Genomic DNA, 14741 nt, shown 5'->3' with positions numbered 1-14741 from the left:
CGGGCTGTTGACATCCAGATGGACGGGCTTGAGGCGGGCCACCGAAACGATCTCCTCTCGGCCCCCAACATCCAAAACAAAAGTCGCGACGACGGGCCGCAACACCCGGAAAGGACCCTCATAAGGCTGCTGCAGCGGAGTCCCTGTGGATGACAACAAAGTGGCAGTCTTTGAGCGCAGGTGGAACTAAGGAAGGAGCAACACCATGGCGAGACGTCGGGACACGGCCCAGGCCACCCACTTTCTCGCGAAGGTGCATCAGTGCAGACGAAGGGGGTTCCTGCTGCCCCCGAGCCCCAGGGAGGAAATCACCAGGTACTTTCAGAGGGGAGCCATAACCCAGTTCAGCAGATGACGTGTCCAAATCCACCTTAGGTGCCATGCGGATCCCCAGCAACACCCATGGTAACACATCCACCCAATCAGGACCCATGAGCCGTGCTTTCAACGAAGACTTCAGGTGCCGGTGAAACTGCTCGACCAACCCGTTGGCCTGAGGATGGTACACAGTTGTGTGATGCAGCTGAGCGTCGTACAGCTGAGCCATGGCCGACCACAGGGCAGAGGTGAACAGAGCACCACGGTCTGAAGAGATGTCGGCGGAAACTGCAAAACGTGCTACCCAGTGGACCGCGAGAGCCCGAGCACAAGTCGCGGCGGAGGTGTCAGGAAACGTGATGGGCCACCGCGTGAAATGGTCCACAATGGTGAGCAGGTGGGTGACACCCCGGGAAGGCAGCAGAGGACCCACCAGGTCGACATGAATGAATTCTTGAGGGATGACGAAATCCTGGAGCTGCGCACGTACATGCCGCTGGACCTTGGACGTCTGGCAGGGAATGCAGGTCCTGGCCCCAAACTGCTTGTGGAGGCCATGCCAGACGAACTTGGCCACCACCAACGCAGTAGTTGCCTGGATGGAAGGGTGGGCCAGACCGTGGATGGAGTCGAAAATGTCGCGGCCAACCTGCAGGGACGATGGGTCGCGGCTGCCCGGTGGAGACATCACACAGAACCGTGACACCCGCGGGTCCAAGCGGGATATCTTCCAACACCAACCCCAACACAGCATCAGGATGGGAAATCATCTCGTCCCCATCTCGTTGCGCAGCAGCCAGCCCATAATAATCAATGCCCAGGGCACGGACAGCACGGCATGAACCGCAGGGCGAGATAAGGCGTATGCGACCTGGTTAAGCTTACTAGCCCCGTGCTGGACATTGGTAGTAACTTCGGAGATGAATGCCAGATGCCGCTGTTGGCGAGCGGACCAGGGGTCGGACAGCCTTCGCGAACGCCCTCCAGGAAATACCGGAAGTGCCAAACTGCCAAATAGAGAGCACCAAATAGAGAGCTCACGGTTGAATGCACTGTAGTTCCACGCTGGGGCGCGCAGACGTCGGCTGAAAAAGGCAAGCGGTAACGACCATCAATAAACTGCTCGAGGACCCCCCCGCCTGCAGTATCAGAAGTGTCGACAGTGAGGGCGGTGGGGACAGTAGCCTGCAGGTGCACAAACATGGTGGCGTTAGCGAGCACCTCCGTGGCCCCGCCAAAATCGGCCGTGGTCTCTGCGTCCCACACCCGGTCCCGCTGCCAGACACTGAAACAAAGGCCACATGACCCGGGCTTCCGCTGGCACAAACCAGTGATAGACGTTGATCATCCCCACGTATTCCTGGAGCCCTTTAATTTTGTGGGGCCGGGGAAACTGCCGAATCGCCTCAAACTTGGCGGGGAGATGAATAGCGCCTTGTGGGGTAACATGGAATCTAGACTAAACTGGCACTTGGCGGCGTTAATGACTAAACCGTGGTCCCGGAGGTTCGCCCAGTGCTCCTGGCGGTTCGCCCAGTGCTCCTGGCGGGAGCGGCCGGTGACCAGAATGTCATCCAGGTAAATAAATATAGTCCAACCCCCGGCCAACCATGTCCATAAGCCACTGAATAGCATGAATGGCATTCTTGAGGCCGTACGGCATCCTCAACCACTCAAACAGGCCGAAGAGGGTAATGATGGCACATCACCGGGGTGGACGGGGATCTCGTGGTAACCGCGCGCCAGATCAACCTTGGAGAATATTTTAGCCCCGTCCAAATGGGCTGTCAAGTCCTGGATGTGCGGGACTGGATAGCGGTCAGCGGACGTGACGGTGTTAAGGCGGCGGTAATCCCCACAGGGTCTCCACCCGCTGGACGACTCGGGGCTCCTATGGAGTGGGCTATCGGAGCGCCGCACAATACACATATCCTCCATCCGCTGAAACTCCTCCTTAGCCAAAGGCAGCTTGTCGGGCGGGAGCCTGCGCGCCCGTGCGTGAAGCGGAGGGCCGGTGGTGAGGATATGATGGACGACACCATGCTTAGGGGCGGCCGAGTGAAACTGAGGGGTCAGGATCTCCGGGAACACGGCCAGAATCAGAGCGACCACGCTGTCTGCATCAAACACCGACCCGAGATGCGGGCCGGAGGAAACCGCAGACCATGTTAACGCAAGCTGCAGGGACTCGGGATGAACGAAACGCTGGCTCTGGACGTCAACCAGGAGAGAAAAGGCCCGTAAAATAGTGGTGCCTAGCAATGGCTGGGAGATGTCCGCGATAGTAAACCTCCATGAGTAACAGCAAGAGTCAAGAACGAGAGGAACAGTGCTAGTACCATACGTGCGTATGGGGCTGCCGTGGGTGGGGCCTCGCTTTACAGAATGGGTATCAGCCCCGGACGGAGGTAAGATGCTGAGCTCAGCACCAGAGTCCACTAGAAATCGGAGCCCGGAATGGCGGTCCCAGACGTAGAGGCAATGTTTCTGGCAGACTGCGATAGCTTCTACTGGCGATCGGCTGAGGCATTTCACGGATGCTCGCAGGGAGCACGGCATCGGCGGGCCTCCACACCCCAACGTTTGTGCTAGTAACACCACTGGCGCTTGCTGCGATCCACGGCGGTCGGTTGCGGCGCGGCGCTGTCGTTCGATGGTGGCAGGGACGGACACCAGCTGATGGAAACACCATCCTGCTGCTTGGCGAGCCGCAGCTCCTCCGCCAGTTTGGCGAGCTGCAGGGGGTCAGTGAAGATGCACCCGGCGAGGAGTAGGTGGATGTCATCGGGCATATGCTCCAGGAAAGCCTGCTTGAACAGGAGACAAGGCTGATGGCTGTCAGCATCTCGCCCATTAACACCGACGGCTTACGATCGCCAAGGCCATCCATGTGTAAGAGCTGGGCCGCGCGATCGGGGCGGCTGAGCCCGAAGGTGCGCAGCAGCAGCACCTTGTGATCCTCAAATTTATTGATGGCGGCGGATTCTGCAGGTAAGGGAGCGAAAGGGTGGCGGTGTCCTGGCTGAGCGCGCCAACCATGTAGAAATACCGGGTGGAATCCTTGACAATCTGGCGGATCTCGAACTGGGCCTCGATGTGTTGAAACCACACATGAGGCTGAACCGCCCAGAAAACGGGCAGATCTAGGGAAACCGTGTCTGCTGGGCGGAGTAGGCATCGAGGTTTTCGGCGGCGTTCATGTTCAGACCTGATTGTCGGGGTCACCACTGAAGCGAGACTGGGCGGGTTGAGTGAAATAGCTTTTTATTCGCAAAAACAAACAGAAACCCGTAAAAACCGCATGCCTAGTCGAGAACACAGCTCCTGTCGCTGGGAGGAGCGCTGATAACTAAAACTCCGCGAACGAACTCCGGCGGTCACGTGACCGTGCCGACCAATGACGAGGGTTCTGTCTTCCCAGTCCCACCACTCGGTGCCGCGGCAGTTATTTGTAAAAGTGATCACAAAGCGGAGAGGTTTACATTCTCATGTGTAGGAAGTAATTGCAGATGCTGGTTTACACCAAAATAGACACAAAATGCTGTAGTTACTCAGTGAGACAGGCAACATCTCTGGATAGAGGTTTACACAAAAGATAGACACAAATGTCTTATCCAGAGATGTTGCCTGTCCCACTGATTTACTCCAGCATTTTCTATCTATCTTCAGCTTACATTCTCAGTTGGGTTCATAAATGTCCTTTATCAAAAGAGATTGGCTTTGACTCATTTGCCACCGAATGGTTGACTTGGTTTGACTTCAGTGACTCTAGTCCCAAAATGACAGACTGCGACGACCTTAGTAAACGACCTTTCATATTTGTGCAACTTGGGGATGCGCACCATTCTCCTGCCATGGTCACCTGCAAACTGAGTTGATGATTGGGAGGTGTCAGACTAGAATTTTGCTGCAAACATTCAGGCAGATGATAAAGAGAAAATGTGGCAACACCATTGGATTATTGGATCATGGAATAAGAGGGATGGGAAATGACTGAAGACTTGTAGTAAATACCGTACACCGAGGTATTGAAACATAGAAACATAGAAAATATGTGCAGGAGTAGGCCATTCGGCCCTTCGAGCATGCACCGCCATTCAATATGATCATGGCTGATCATCCAATTCAGTATCCTGTACCTGCCTTCTCTCCATACCCCCTGATCCCTTTAGACACAAGGGCCACATCTAACTCCCTCTTAAATATAGCCAATGAACTGGCCTCAACTACCTTCTGTGGCAGAGAATTCCACAGATTCACCACTCTGTGTAAAAAATGTTTTTCTCATCTCAGTCCTAAACAATTTCCCCTTTATCCTTAAACTGACGATTTGAGATGTTGTGGCAAATGAATGTATTCATAAGATAATGAGCTGTAAGGGGGGGCAGAACAATGGCAGATGGAGTTTGATCTTCGCGAGTTATTACATTTTGGAAGGATGAATAAGGGTAGGGTATACACAATGAACGATCAGACCTTAAAGTATTGAGGAACAAAGGGATCTTGATTTACATGTCGTTGGTTCCCAGAAGGCAGTTGCACTGACAGTTAAGGTTACATATGGGACACCTCATTTGCCAGGGCACAAAACACAAGAGCAGGAATGTTAGTTGAGGCACAGGAAGTGAATTGTAGGCAGTTCTGGGTGCCATGTGACAGGAAGGATGTGATTGCATTGAAAATGCTGTAAACGGTGATTCATCAGGAATAAACCTGCATCAGTTCAGACTAATACATTCCAACATGTTGAAATGACTCAACCTCCATGAACAAAACAGATACATACAAACATAATACTTAGAAAGGATGGAGATTACATAGAAACATAGAAAATAGGTGCAGGAGTAGGCCCTTCGGCCCTTCGAGCCTGCACCGCCATTCAATATGATCATGGCTGATCATCCAACTCAGTATCCTGTACCTGCCTTCTCTCCATACCCCCGATCCCTTTTGCCACAAGGGCCACATCTAACTCCCTCTTAAATATAGCCAATGAACTGGCCTCAACGACATGCTGTGGTAGAGAATTCCAGAGATTCAACACTCTTGCCTGTCCAATCCCTTAAGAATTTTACATGTTTTTATAAGATATCCTCTCATCCTTCTAAACACCAGTGAATACAAGCCCAGTCGATATATTCTTTCATCATTTGTCAGTCCTGCCTTTCCGTGAACTTACCTGGTGAACCTACACTGCACCTCCTCAACAATTTCCTTCCTCAAATTAAAAGACCAAAACTGCACACAAAACTCCAGGTGTGATCAACCAGGGCCCTGTGCAACTGCTGTTGGACCTCCTTGCTCCTATACTCAAATCCTCTCGCTGTGAAGGCCACCATGCCACTTGCTTTCTTCGCTGCCTGCTGAACCTGCATGCTTACTTTCAGTGACTGATGTACAAGGACACACAGGTTTTGTTGCACCTCACCTTTTCCTAATCTCATTTTCAAAATCTGACACCATTCAGATAAAAATCAGCCTTCTTATTTTTGCCACCAATGTGGATAACCTCACATTTATCCACATTATACTGCATCTGCCATGCATCTGCCCACTCACCCAACCTGTCCAAGTCACCCTGCAGTTGTGGGAAGAGAATTGATTTGATCTCAGACTTGATTTAAACACTTTTTGCCAGCTTCTGAATTGTTCTGTAGATCAATACATTATGAAGAATTCATGCTGACATATCAGTAAATGATCTACTTAAATAAAACCCAGCAGGTTTATGCCGTCTGACTGTAATTTAATAATGAAGGTGAAAGGGAGATGGGAGACATGAAAGCAAATATGCATTCTACTTTGGTCTTGGCTCCTCAGAAGTTCCGTGTTTCTTCCTGGTGGTTCTCCTGTGAAAGGGATAGAAATGGGCAAGAAAAAAGAAAAGCAGACAAAGACAGAAACAGGGAATGAAGATTAGTTTACAAAAGAAAGACAGTGGGAAAGAGAGACATTGGGGTCAAGGAAAGAGCGTGCGCATTGCGGGCCTGTTTCCACCAATCTTTCCACCACCACGCACAAGAAGTGCAAGACATACACCATTGTATGTAGATGCCAAGTAGTATGTTCAGCTCAGGCTGAACAACTTCTAATCTTGTGTGTGGAAGTGATAAGAAGAAGAAGAACCTAACATTAGAGTTGTTGGAAATCAGAATAATTAACAATTGGCTGTTGGGCGTTCTATTGTGGTTTGGAAATATTTGGGAGATGAAGGATAACCAGGTTTATCGAGTTTTTCACTATTGGGTGGGTTGAGTCGAGAGGTTCGTGACCAAGAGGGAGGAGGAGAACTGGTGAGTGGGAGTACTCTCGCAGATATTCTGCAGGGTTTCAAGAAGACATATCATCATCACCTTCTCATCGACATTTTTGGATGGACAGTAAATGCTGGTCTTGCCAGTGATGGGCAGACCCTGAAAATGATGTTGAAATATGGAGATAAGGGCGACAATGTCAAGAACTAAGTTTTCAATCCACCCTCATTAAATGGATTGCATAGACAGGCTTGCATTGACAGTGAAGCATTTCTCAAATTGGCAGGGTTTAAAATACTCATTGCCAAGATTTTTCCAAGCCATGATGGAGCAAACTGAATTGAGGATAAAGGTTGACTGGTCAATTTTTGTTTTGTTCCAAAAAAATGCTGTCGCTGTTGTGCAAGTAAACACAGTAGCAAATGGTAAGTGTGGCAGATTCCCTCTTGTCAGCTTCATTTTATTAATATTTCCCAAATAAAGTCATTAGATTTAAGGTCTCATCTGAAGGAAAGCACCATCATCAGTACAGGATTCACTCTCTTGTTCCCAGCTGTTGTGCAAGATTATCCACTTGGGAATCTAGAATGGGATTTGAACCACGTCCTTGAGTCTGAGGGGAGAATTTTTTTTCTGTCTATTATAGGAAAGTGTGGGAACTGTGTAGATGAGAGTAGAACAGATGGGAACATTTGGGTGCAGACAAAGTTGAAGTGATTTGTTGGAGAGAAAAATTAATCCACAGGAGACTGGGTTAGCAGTCCAAATGCAACCATGGACCTTTAGACATGGCAATACTGTGGCTATTTGGAGCAGTAGGTTATATTAGAAAACATCAAGAAATTTACACCTAATATTGTATAGGATTTATTAATTCAAATTGAGGTTGCAATGGATTTCCCATCTTTGATATGAATGATTGGCCTGGTTAGCAAATTCATGAGAATAACGACAACGCGCAGTTTATGTCCATCTTTCAGCCAGTAGCACGAACAACAACCACATCTTAGTTTCACATGTCTATCTGTGCTCCTGTTCATTGACTTTATTTTCTCACTCATTGAACTGATGTCCAAACCATTGCAATGTTTGGTGACACTGATCTTCAAGCGTGACTCTGTCTTCCTGATGCATTAATGAAGCTTTTTCTTCTCACCATCTGAAACTGTCAGGTTCCCATTCCCGTAGTAAGTTGGTTTAAATCCAACTCCTGTGCAATGGCAAGGACTTAAAAACAATTATAAACCACCTGTCTTTTTGAGTCCTTATCTGATTGTCATTTTTCTTTCATTCTCTCTTCCTTCCAGTTTTCATACGTAAGTGAATGGATTGTCAACAACTGTCTTAGATTCAATATTTTTATTTGCATAGATAGATAATTTCATGGGAGCAACGATAAAAGAGCATCAGGATATGACAAAACAAAACAATTCTTGCTGAAAAGTTTCAAGTGCCTTAAATGCTTATTTCAGAGACATATTTAGGGAAGCATAACACAATCATTCACTTTTGTAATTAGCTACAAACAACGGCAAGCATTTGTAGGCGTTCAATTAGTAAAAGAATGGCCTGCTAGTCTGTTTTTAACATTAGTTAAAAAATGATGCTGTCCATTCCTCTGCCTGATCCAATGGCATTAGTAATGGTGAGCCTGATCCATTGGACAGGTCATCTAGCCTTAAGTTTAACATTTAACTTGAAGTGCAAATGAAAACACAGATAATGCTGCACAAATTGCATAATTTTGAGTAAACATTGGCCTAATAACAGCATATTCTAAATATTTGGATCAATGGTCACACTCTTGACTCAGTGTTGGATTGGGTGCTGCTGGCAGCTATTGGCAGCTTGTTACAAAAGGCCACACCTTTGATGGCATTAATGAGCTTTGAACGATATTTGGTGCCAGCGTAAAAATACACAAAAGGATCCAGAACATTATTGGCGTAAAGGGCAAGAACGCAACAGTAGTAAACCACTCCGATTTGTTGGTAATTTTTGCAGCTCTTGACACTCACAACGGACATAATTAAACGTGCTACGTTTATAGGAAGAAAGCATATTACAAAGATGCACAATATCACTATCATCATCCTGATAGCATGTCGGCCTTTTTCTGAATGAGCAGTTAATGTCAAATTGGCCAATTTCCTTTGAATAAGTAAAGTTGACACCAGCAAGGATATAAATGGAATTCCAAAGGTCAAAATAAACAACATAATAGTGAAAGTGAGTACATCTGTCTCTACATTTGGATGATTGAAGCTCAAACAATGTATTTTTCCATTCAATTCAAAAACATTGACTCTATAAAAAGACGGAAATGCGAATAAACCAGCTAATAACCAGATCAACACACAAATAATAATGGTACATTTCTTTGTAACCCTGCTTTGGGAGTGGATAGGCTTGATGATCACGTAACATCGATAATTGCTGATGCATGTCAGGAAGAAGACACTTGCCAACACGGTACAATACATCATGAATGTTTGGAGTTTGCACACAAAGTTTCCAAATATCCAATAATTGCTGTTGCTGTGGTAAATTATTACGAGAGGATAGGTGAGTGTGAAAAGCAAGTCGACCATGCACAGATTCAACATCAAAATGTCAATTGGGGTCTTTTTCTTCATGTGCGAGCAAAATATCCATAGGGCCAGACTGTTGAAGCTTGCAGCTAAAATGAAGAAGATTGTAAGGATCGGAGGCATCATTATTGTGAGGAACTGTTCATCCAGCAAACATGTTCTATTAATTGTGGCTATGACTGATGAATTGCCTGTTTCTTCAGTAAGGGCCATCTATGACGAAGAAGAAGAACCAAAAATATAATTTAAATTGACCAACCCTTCTCTAGCATTGCTTGACTTTTTGGTCATGAGCAAACAGTGCTGTAGAACATTGGATAATGGCTGCAGACCTGCTTTACTATAATACTTTGCACTTGGTCTGTACATTGTGTCCTCTTCCATTTTGTTCACTGCCATCCCATTGTCCAACCCCCACCCCATGCACACACCTGCTTCCTATCCACTCATCGCCTATTCCCTGAATCTCCACTCCTCTGCGTTTGATTTTGGTTGGGTCTTAGCAAATTCCTTTTGGAAAATGAAGTACACAGAATGGCGCAGCTGGTAGAGCTGCTGTCTTACAGCACCAGAGACCCAGGTTCGATCCTGACCATGGGTGCTGTCTGTGTGAATTTTGCACGTTCTTCTTGTGACCACATGGGTTTCCTCCAAGTGCTCCATTTTCCTCCCACGTCCTAAAGACATGCTGATTAATTTGGTTAAGGTTAATTGGCCTCTGCAAATTGTGCCTCACATCATAAGGTTATAAGGTCATGTGATAGGATCAGAATTAGGCCATTCGGCCCATTTAGCATACTCTGCCATCCTCAGATATGGTGCCCAAAATTGCTCATGTGTAGAGATTGGTTGCGAAAGTGGGATAACATAGAACTAGTGCGATCGGGTGATTGATGGTCAGTGTGGCATCTCTGAAGACCATGGATATGTGACGTTTCAGATCAGGACACTTCTTCAGACTAAGGAAGGGTCAAAACCTGAAACATCACCTATCTATTTTCTCCAGAGATGATACATGACCTGCTGAGTTACTCCAACACTTTGTGACAATATGGTACTTGGAATCCCAAAACCGATAGTTTAATCTGAACTCTGTTATGGGAGTTCACGAGGTGGAAATAGAAACCAAGCAACGCCTCTTCATAACACCCTGACCCCCACCTCCCCAACCCCATCTCACTAGACACATTCTTGCCACAGTTGAGGCAGTTTGGCGGTCCCTCACTGGCCCCATCAGTCACCCTTGAACACAGGAAAGCAGTCGTTGTCTTCCCCCAAGTCACTGCTAACGGAAAAAAAATTAATGTTCCCTACGATAGATTTTTAATAACTATTTTTCTGTTTTACAAACATGAGGATGTTAGCGGGTTCAGAAGGTTTGATAAGAAGGAGGGGATAAGCATGGTCTTTTACCCGTGGTGTGCATGAGCCTGAGAGGTCTGTAATAATCACAAGGGGGATAATAGATAAGGTGAATAGTCACAGTCTTTTGGGGAGTTTAAAAGTAGAGGGCACAGATTGAAGGTGAGAGGGGTGTAGATTTTCAAATGACCTGAGTGGCAATTTTTCACACAGAGGGTGGTGAAGCGAACTGCCAGGAAAAGGGGTATTATGATAATTAATAGACAAGACACAAGAGAATGCAGATGATGGAATCTTGAGCAAATAACAAGCTGATGGATGAACTCGAGTCAGTCAGCTTCTATGCGGGGAAATGGACACAATGACATTCCTGGTTGGGACCTTTCTCCAGTTACGTAAAAGACACTCGGATGGGTACATGGATAGGAAAGTTTTGGAGGGATATGTGTCAGGCGCAGTTAAGTGGGACCACTCAGTTAGGCAACCTGGTCAGTATGCACGGGTTGGGCCAAAGCGCCTGTTTTCATGTTTTATACCTCTATGACGCTACTCATTGGGCTGGGAGATTGCAACCTTCACGTGATACACCCTGTTTCAACGAATGCAATCAACCTGTGGTGCACAATAATATAAGATCAAATAGAACAAGTTGACCAACAACTTTAGGCTGTGCACGCCATATGCAAGAAGACCCTACTCATTAAGCGATCAGAATTTTATAAAAGGAGATGATTGCTTACCAGTCTGCCTTGACGTCCCAGTGCAGCAGCGACAGTGCTCAGCAAGAATATCTATTGAAACTCGTTTCACAACTCTTACTATTCCTTATGTGGATGATGAAATTTAAGAGAGGCCCAAAATTGGGAACATAATTCAACATCCTGCATGTCTGAAAGTTACCAAATGTTTTGTTTTTAAATCAGGAAATTAGTTAACTGTCAAGTTACTGAAAGACAAAAGGAAAGATACTTTTATAAATAGTTTGATTTGTTTGTCCAGTAAGTTCAGAGGTTATATCACACTCAGCATTTTTTAAAACCCGATTGAATTTGTTATTTCACAGCCTTGTGTACAGGTATGGCTGTGTCACACTAATGCCACTGAGCTAGTAAACTTGGAGCCTGCAATAATACAGAAAACAAATTTCAATACTTGTATGTTTGAGGTTTTACATTCATTTGCAATAAATAATCGTCATGAAGGGAGACCAGGCGGGTTGAGTGAGATAGTTTTTAATTCGCTAAAAACAAACATAAACCCGTAAGAACCGCATGCCTAGTCGAGCTAAAGAACACAGGTCCTGTCGCTGGGGGGAGCGCTGATAACTAAAACTCTGCGAATGAACCCCCCGCGGTCACGTGACCATGCCGACCAATGACGAGGGTTCTGACTTCCCAGCCCCACCACTTGATGCCGTGACAGTTATTTGTAAAAGTGATCACAAAGCGGAGAGGTTTACATTCTCATGTGTAGGAAGTAATTGCAGATGCTGGTTTACACCAAGACAGACACAAAATGCTGGAGTTACTCAGTGAGACAGGCAACATCTCTGGATAGAGGTTTACACAAAAGATAGACACAAATGTCTTATCCAGAGATGTTGCCTGTCCCGCTGAGTTACACCAGCATTTCCTATCTTCAGCTTACACTCTCAGTTAGGTTCATGAATGTCCTTTGGCAAAAGAGATTGGCTTTGACTCATTTGTCACCGAATGGTTGACCTGGATTGACTTCAGTGACTCTAGTCCCAAAATGACAGACTGCGACGACCTTAGTAAACGACCTTTCATACTTGAGCAACTTGGGGATGCGCAACATTCTCCTGCCATGGTCACCTGCAAACTGAGTTGATGTTTGGGAGGTGTCAGGCTAGAATTTTGCTGCAAACGTTCAGGCAGATGATACAAGAGAAAATGTGGCAACACCATTGGATTATTGAATCATGGAATAAGAGGGATGGCAAATGACTGAAGACTTGTAGTAAATACCGTACACCGAGGTATAGAGACCATCCAAAATCATTACCCTGTTCTTGCTTTTTCCCCATATCCTTTGATTCCTTTAGCCCTAAGAGCTAAATCTAACTCTCTCTTGAAAACATTCAGTGAATTAGAAACATAGAAATTAGGTGCAGGAGTAGGCCATTCTGCCCTTCGAGCCTGCACCGCCATTCAATATGATCATGGCTGATCATCCAACTCAGTATCCCGTACCTGCCTTCTCTCCATACCCTCTGATCCCCTTAGCCACAAGTGCCACATCTAACTCCCTCTTAAATATAGCCAATGAACTGGCCTCGACTACCCTCTGCGGCAGAGAGTTTCAGAGATTCACCACTCTCTGTCTCTGGAATTGCCCTCCACTGCGTTCTATGGCAGAGAATTCCGCAGATTTACAGCTCTCTGGGTGAAAAAGCTTTTCCTCGTCTCAGTCCTAAATGGCCAACCCCTTATTCTTAAACCGTGTCTCCTGGTTCTGGACTCCCCAACATGGGGAACTTTGTTCCTGCATCTAGCCTGTCCAATCCCTTAAGAATGTTACATGCTTCTATAAGATGCCCTCTCATCCTTCTAAATTCCAGTGAATATTAGCCCAGTTGACCCATTCTTTTATCATATGTCAGTCCTGCCAATCCGGGAACTAACCTGGGGAAGCTATGCTGCACTCCCTCTATAGTAAAATGTTCTTCCTCAAATTAGGAGACTAATGCTGCACACAATACTCCTGGTGTGGTCCCACCAGGACCCTGTACAATTGCAGTCGGACCTCCTTGCTCCTACACTCAAATCCTCTTGCTCTGAAGGCCAACATGCCATTTGCTTTCTTCACTGCCTGCTGTACCTGCATTCTTACTTTCAGTGACTGATGTACAAGAACACCCAGGTCTTGTTGCACCTCACCTTTTCCTAATCTGACACCATTCAAAAAATTCAGCCTTTTTGTTCTTGCCACCAAAGTGGATAACCTCACATTTATCCACATTATACTGCATCTGCCATGCATCTGCCCACTCAACCAACCTATTCAAGTCACTCTGCAGCCTCATAGCATTCTCATCGCAGCTCACACTGTCACCCAGCTTTGTGTCATCTACAAACTTGGAGATGTCACATTTAATACCCTTGTCTAAATCGTTTATATGGTAAATAACTGGGGCCCCAGCACCGAGCCTTGCGGCACCCCATTAATCACTGCCTGCCATTCTGTCAACTAGTTCTTTATCCATGTCAATACCCTACCCCAAATACCATGTGCTCTAGTTTTGCACACTAATCTCTTGTGTGGGACCTTGTCAAAGGCTTTTTGAAAGTCCAGATACACCAAATCCACTGGCTTTCCCTTATCCATTCTACTTGTTACATCCTCAAAAAATTCCAGAAGATTAGTCAAGCATGATTTCCCCTTCACAAATCCATGCTGACTTTGACCGATCCTGTCACTGCTTTCCAAATGCAGGCTCTGGAACCTTGGCCAAAATTCAAAGTGCTGGAGCATCTCAGAGGGTCAGGAAGCATCTGCAGAGGGAATGGGTGAGCATCGTTTCAGGTCAGGATGCTTCTTCAGACTCATAAGGGATTTGTTTGATCCAGTAAAGGTGTCAGATCAAGAAACATGACAGTGTGCCCTTTTACACAATAGAAGTTTTACACAATAGAAACGCTTCCATACACATTGGATTACACAATCAAACAAATGAGACCAAACTAAATGCAGAGTGTACAATCGAACTTGATCATGTTATAATATTAAATTAAACTGAACTGTAATGTAGTTACATCATCACTTGTGGGAGTGCAGTGTAGGTTTACAAGGTTAATTCCCGGGATGGCGGGACTGTCATATGCTGAGAGAATGGAGCATCTGGGCTTGTGCACTCTGGAGTTTAGAAGGATAAGAGGCTCTCATTGAAACATATAAGATTGTTAAGGGCTTGGACAAGCTAGAGGCAGGAAACATGTCCCCGATGTTGGGTGAGTCCAGAACCAAGGGCCACAGTTTAAGAGTAAGGAGTGAGCCATTTAGAACGGAGAAATTCTGTGCCTCAGAGGGCGGTGGAGGCAGGTTCCCTGGATGCTTTCAAGAGAGAGCTAGATAGGGCTCTTAAAAATAGAGTAGTCAGGGGATATGGGGAGAAGGCAGGAACGGGGTACTGATTGGGGATGATCAGCCATGATCACATTGAATGGCGGTGCTGGCTCGAAGGGCCAAATGGCCT

General features: G+C 46.3%; 1 protein-coding gene across 2 annotated transcripts; it reads right to left on the bottom strand.

Moving 5' to 3' along the window:
- Nucleotides 1-7196: 7196 nt before the first annotated feature.
- Nucleotides 7197-14146, bottom strand: LOC129710736 (P2Y purinoceptor 4-like). Of its 2 annotated transcripts, XM_055657936.1 has the most exons (2): nt 11266-14146; nt 7197-9376 (listed from the first exon to the last, which is right to left on the bottom strand). In XM_055657936.1, the coding sequence occupies exon 2, from the start codon at nt 9374-9376 to the stop codon at nt 8369-8371; it is 1008 nt and encodes a 335-aa protein (XP_055513911.1). In that variant the 5' UTR covers nt 11266-14146; the 3' UTR covers nt 7197-8368. The 2 variants fall into 2 exon arrangements, with proteins under 2 accessions (XP_055513911.1, XP_055513913.1); XM_055657938.1 differs by lacking the exon at nt 11266-14146 and having other exon boundaries at nt 7197-9898.
- Nucleotides 14147-14741: the final 595 nt, after the last annotated feature.

The sequence above is a fragment of the Leucoraja erinacea genome, chromosome 28, assembly GCF_028641065.1.
Source record: "Leucoraja erinacea ecotype New England chromosome 28, Leri_hhj_1, whole genome shotgun sequence".
NCBI classification, from domain to species: domain Eukaryota; kingdom Metazoa; phylum Chordata; class Chondrichthyes; order Rajiformes; family Rajidae; genus Leucoraja; species Leucoraja erinaceus.
This window is presented reverse-complemented; position numbering and strand designations above follow the sequence as displayed.

Coding starts and splice junctions, on each gene's coding strand:
- LOC129710736 (XM_055657936.1), bottom strand. CDS start 9,376: ATGGCCCTTACTGAAGAAACAGGCAATTCATCAGTCATAGCCACAATT.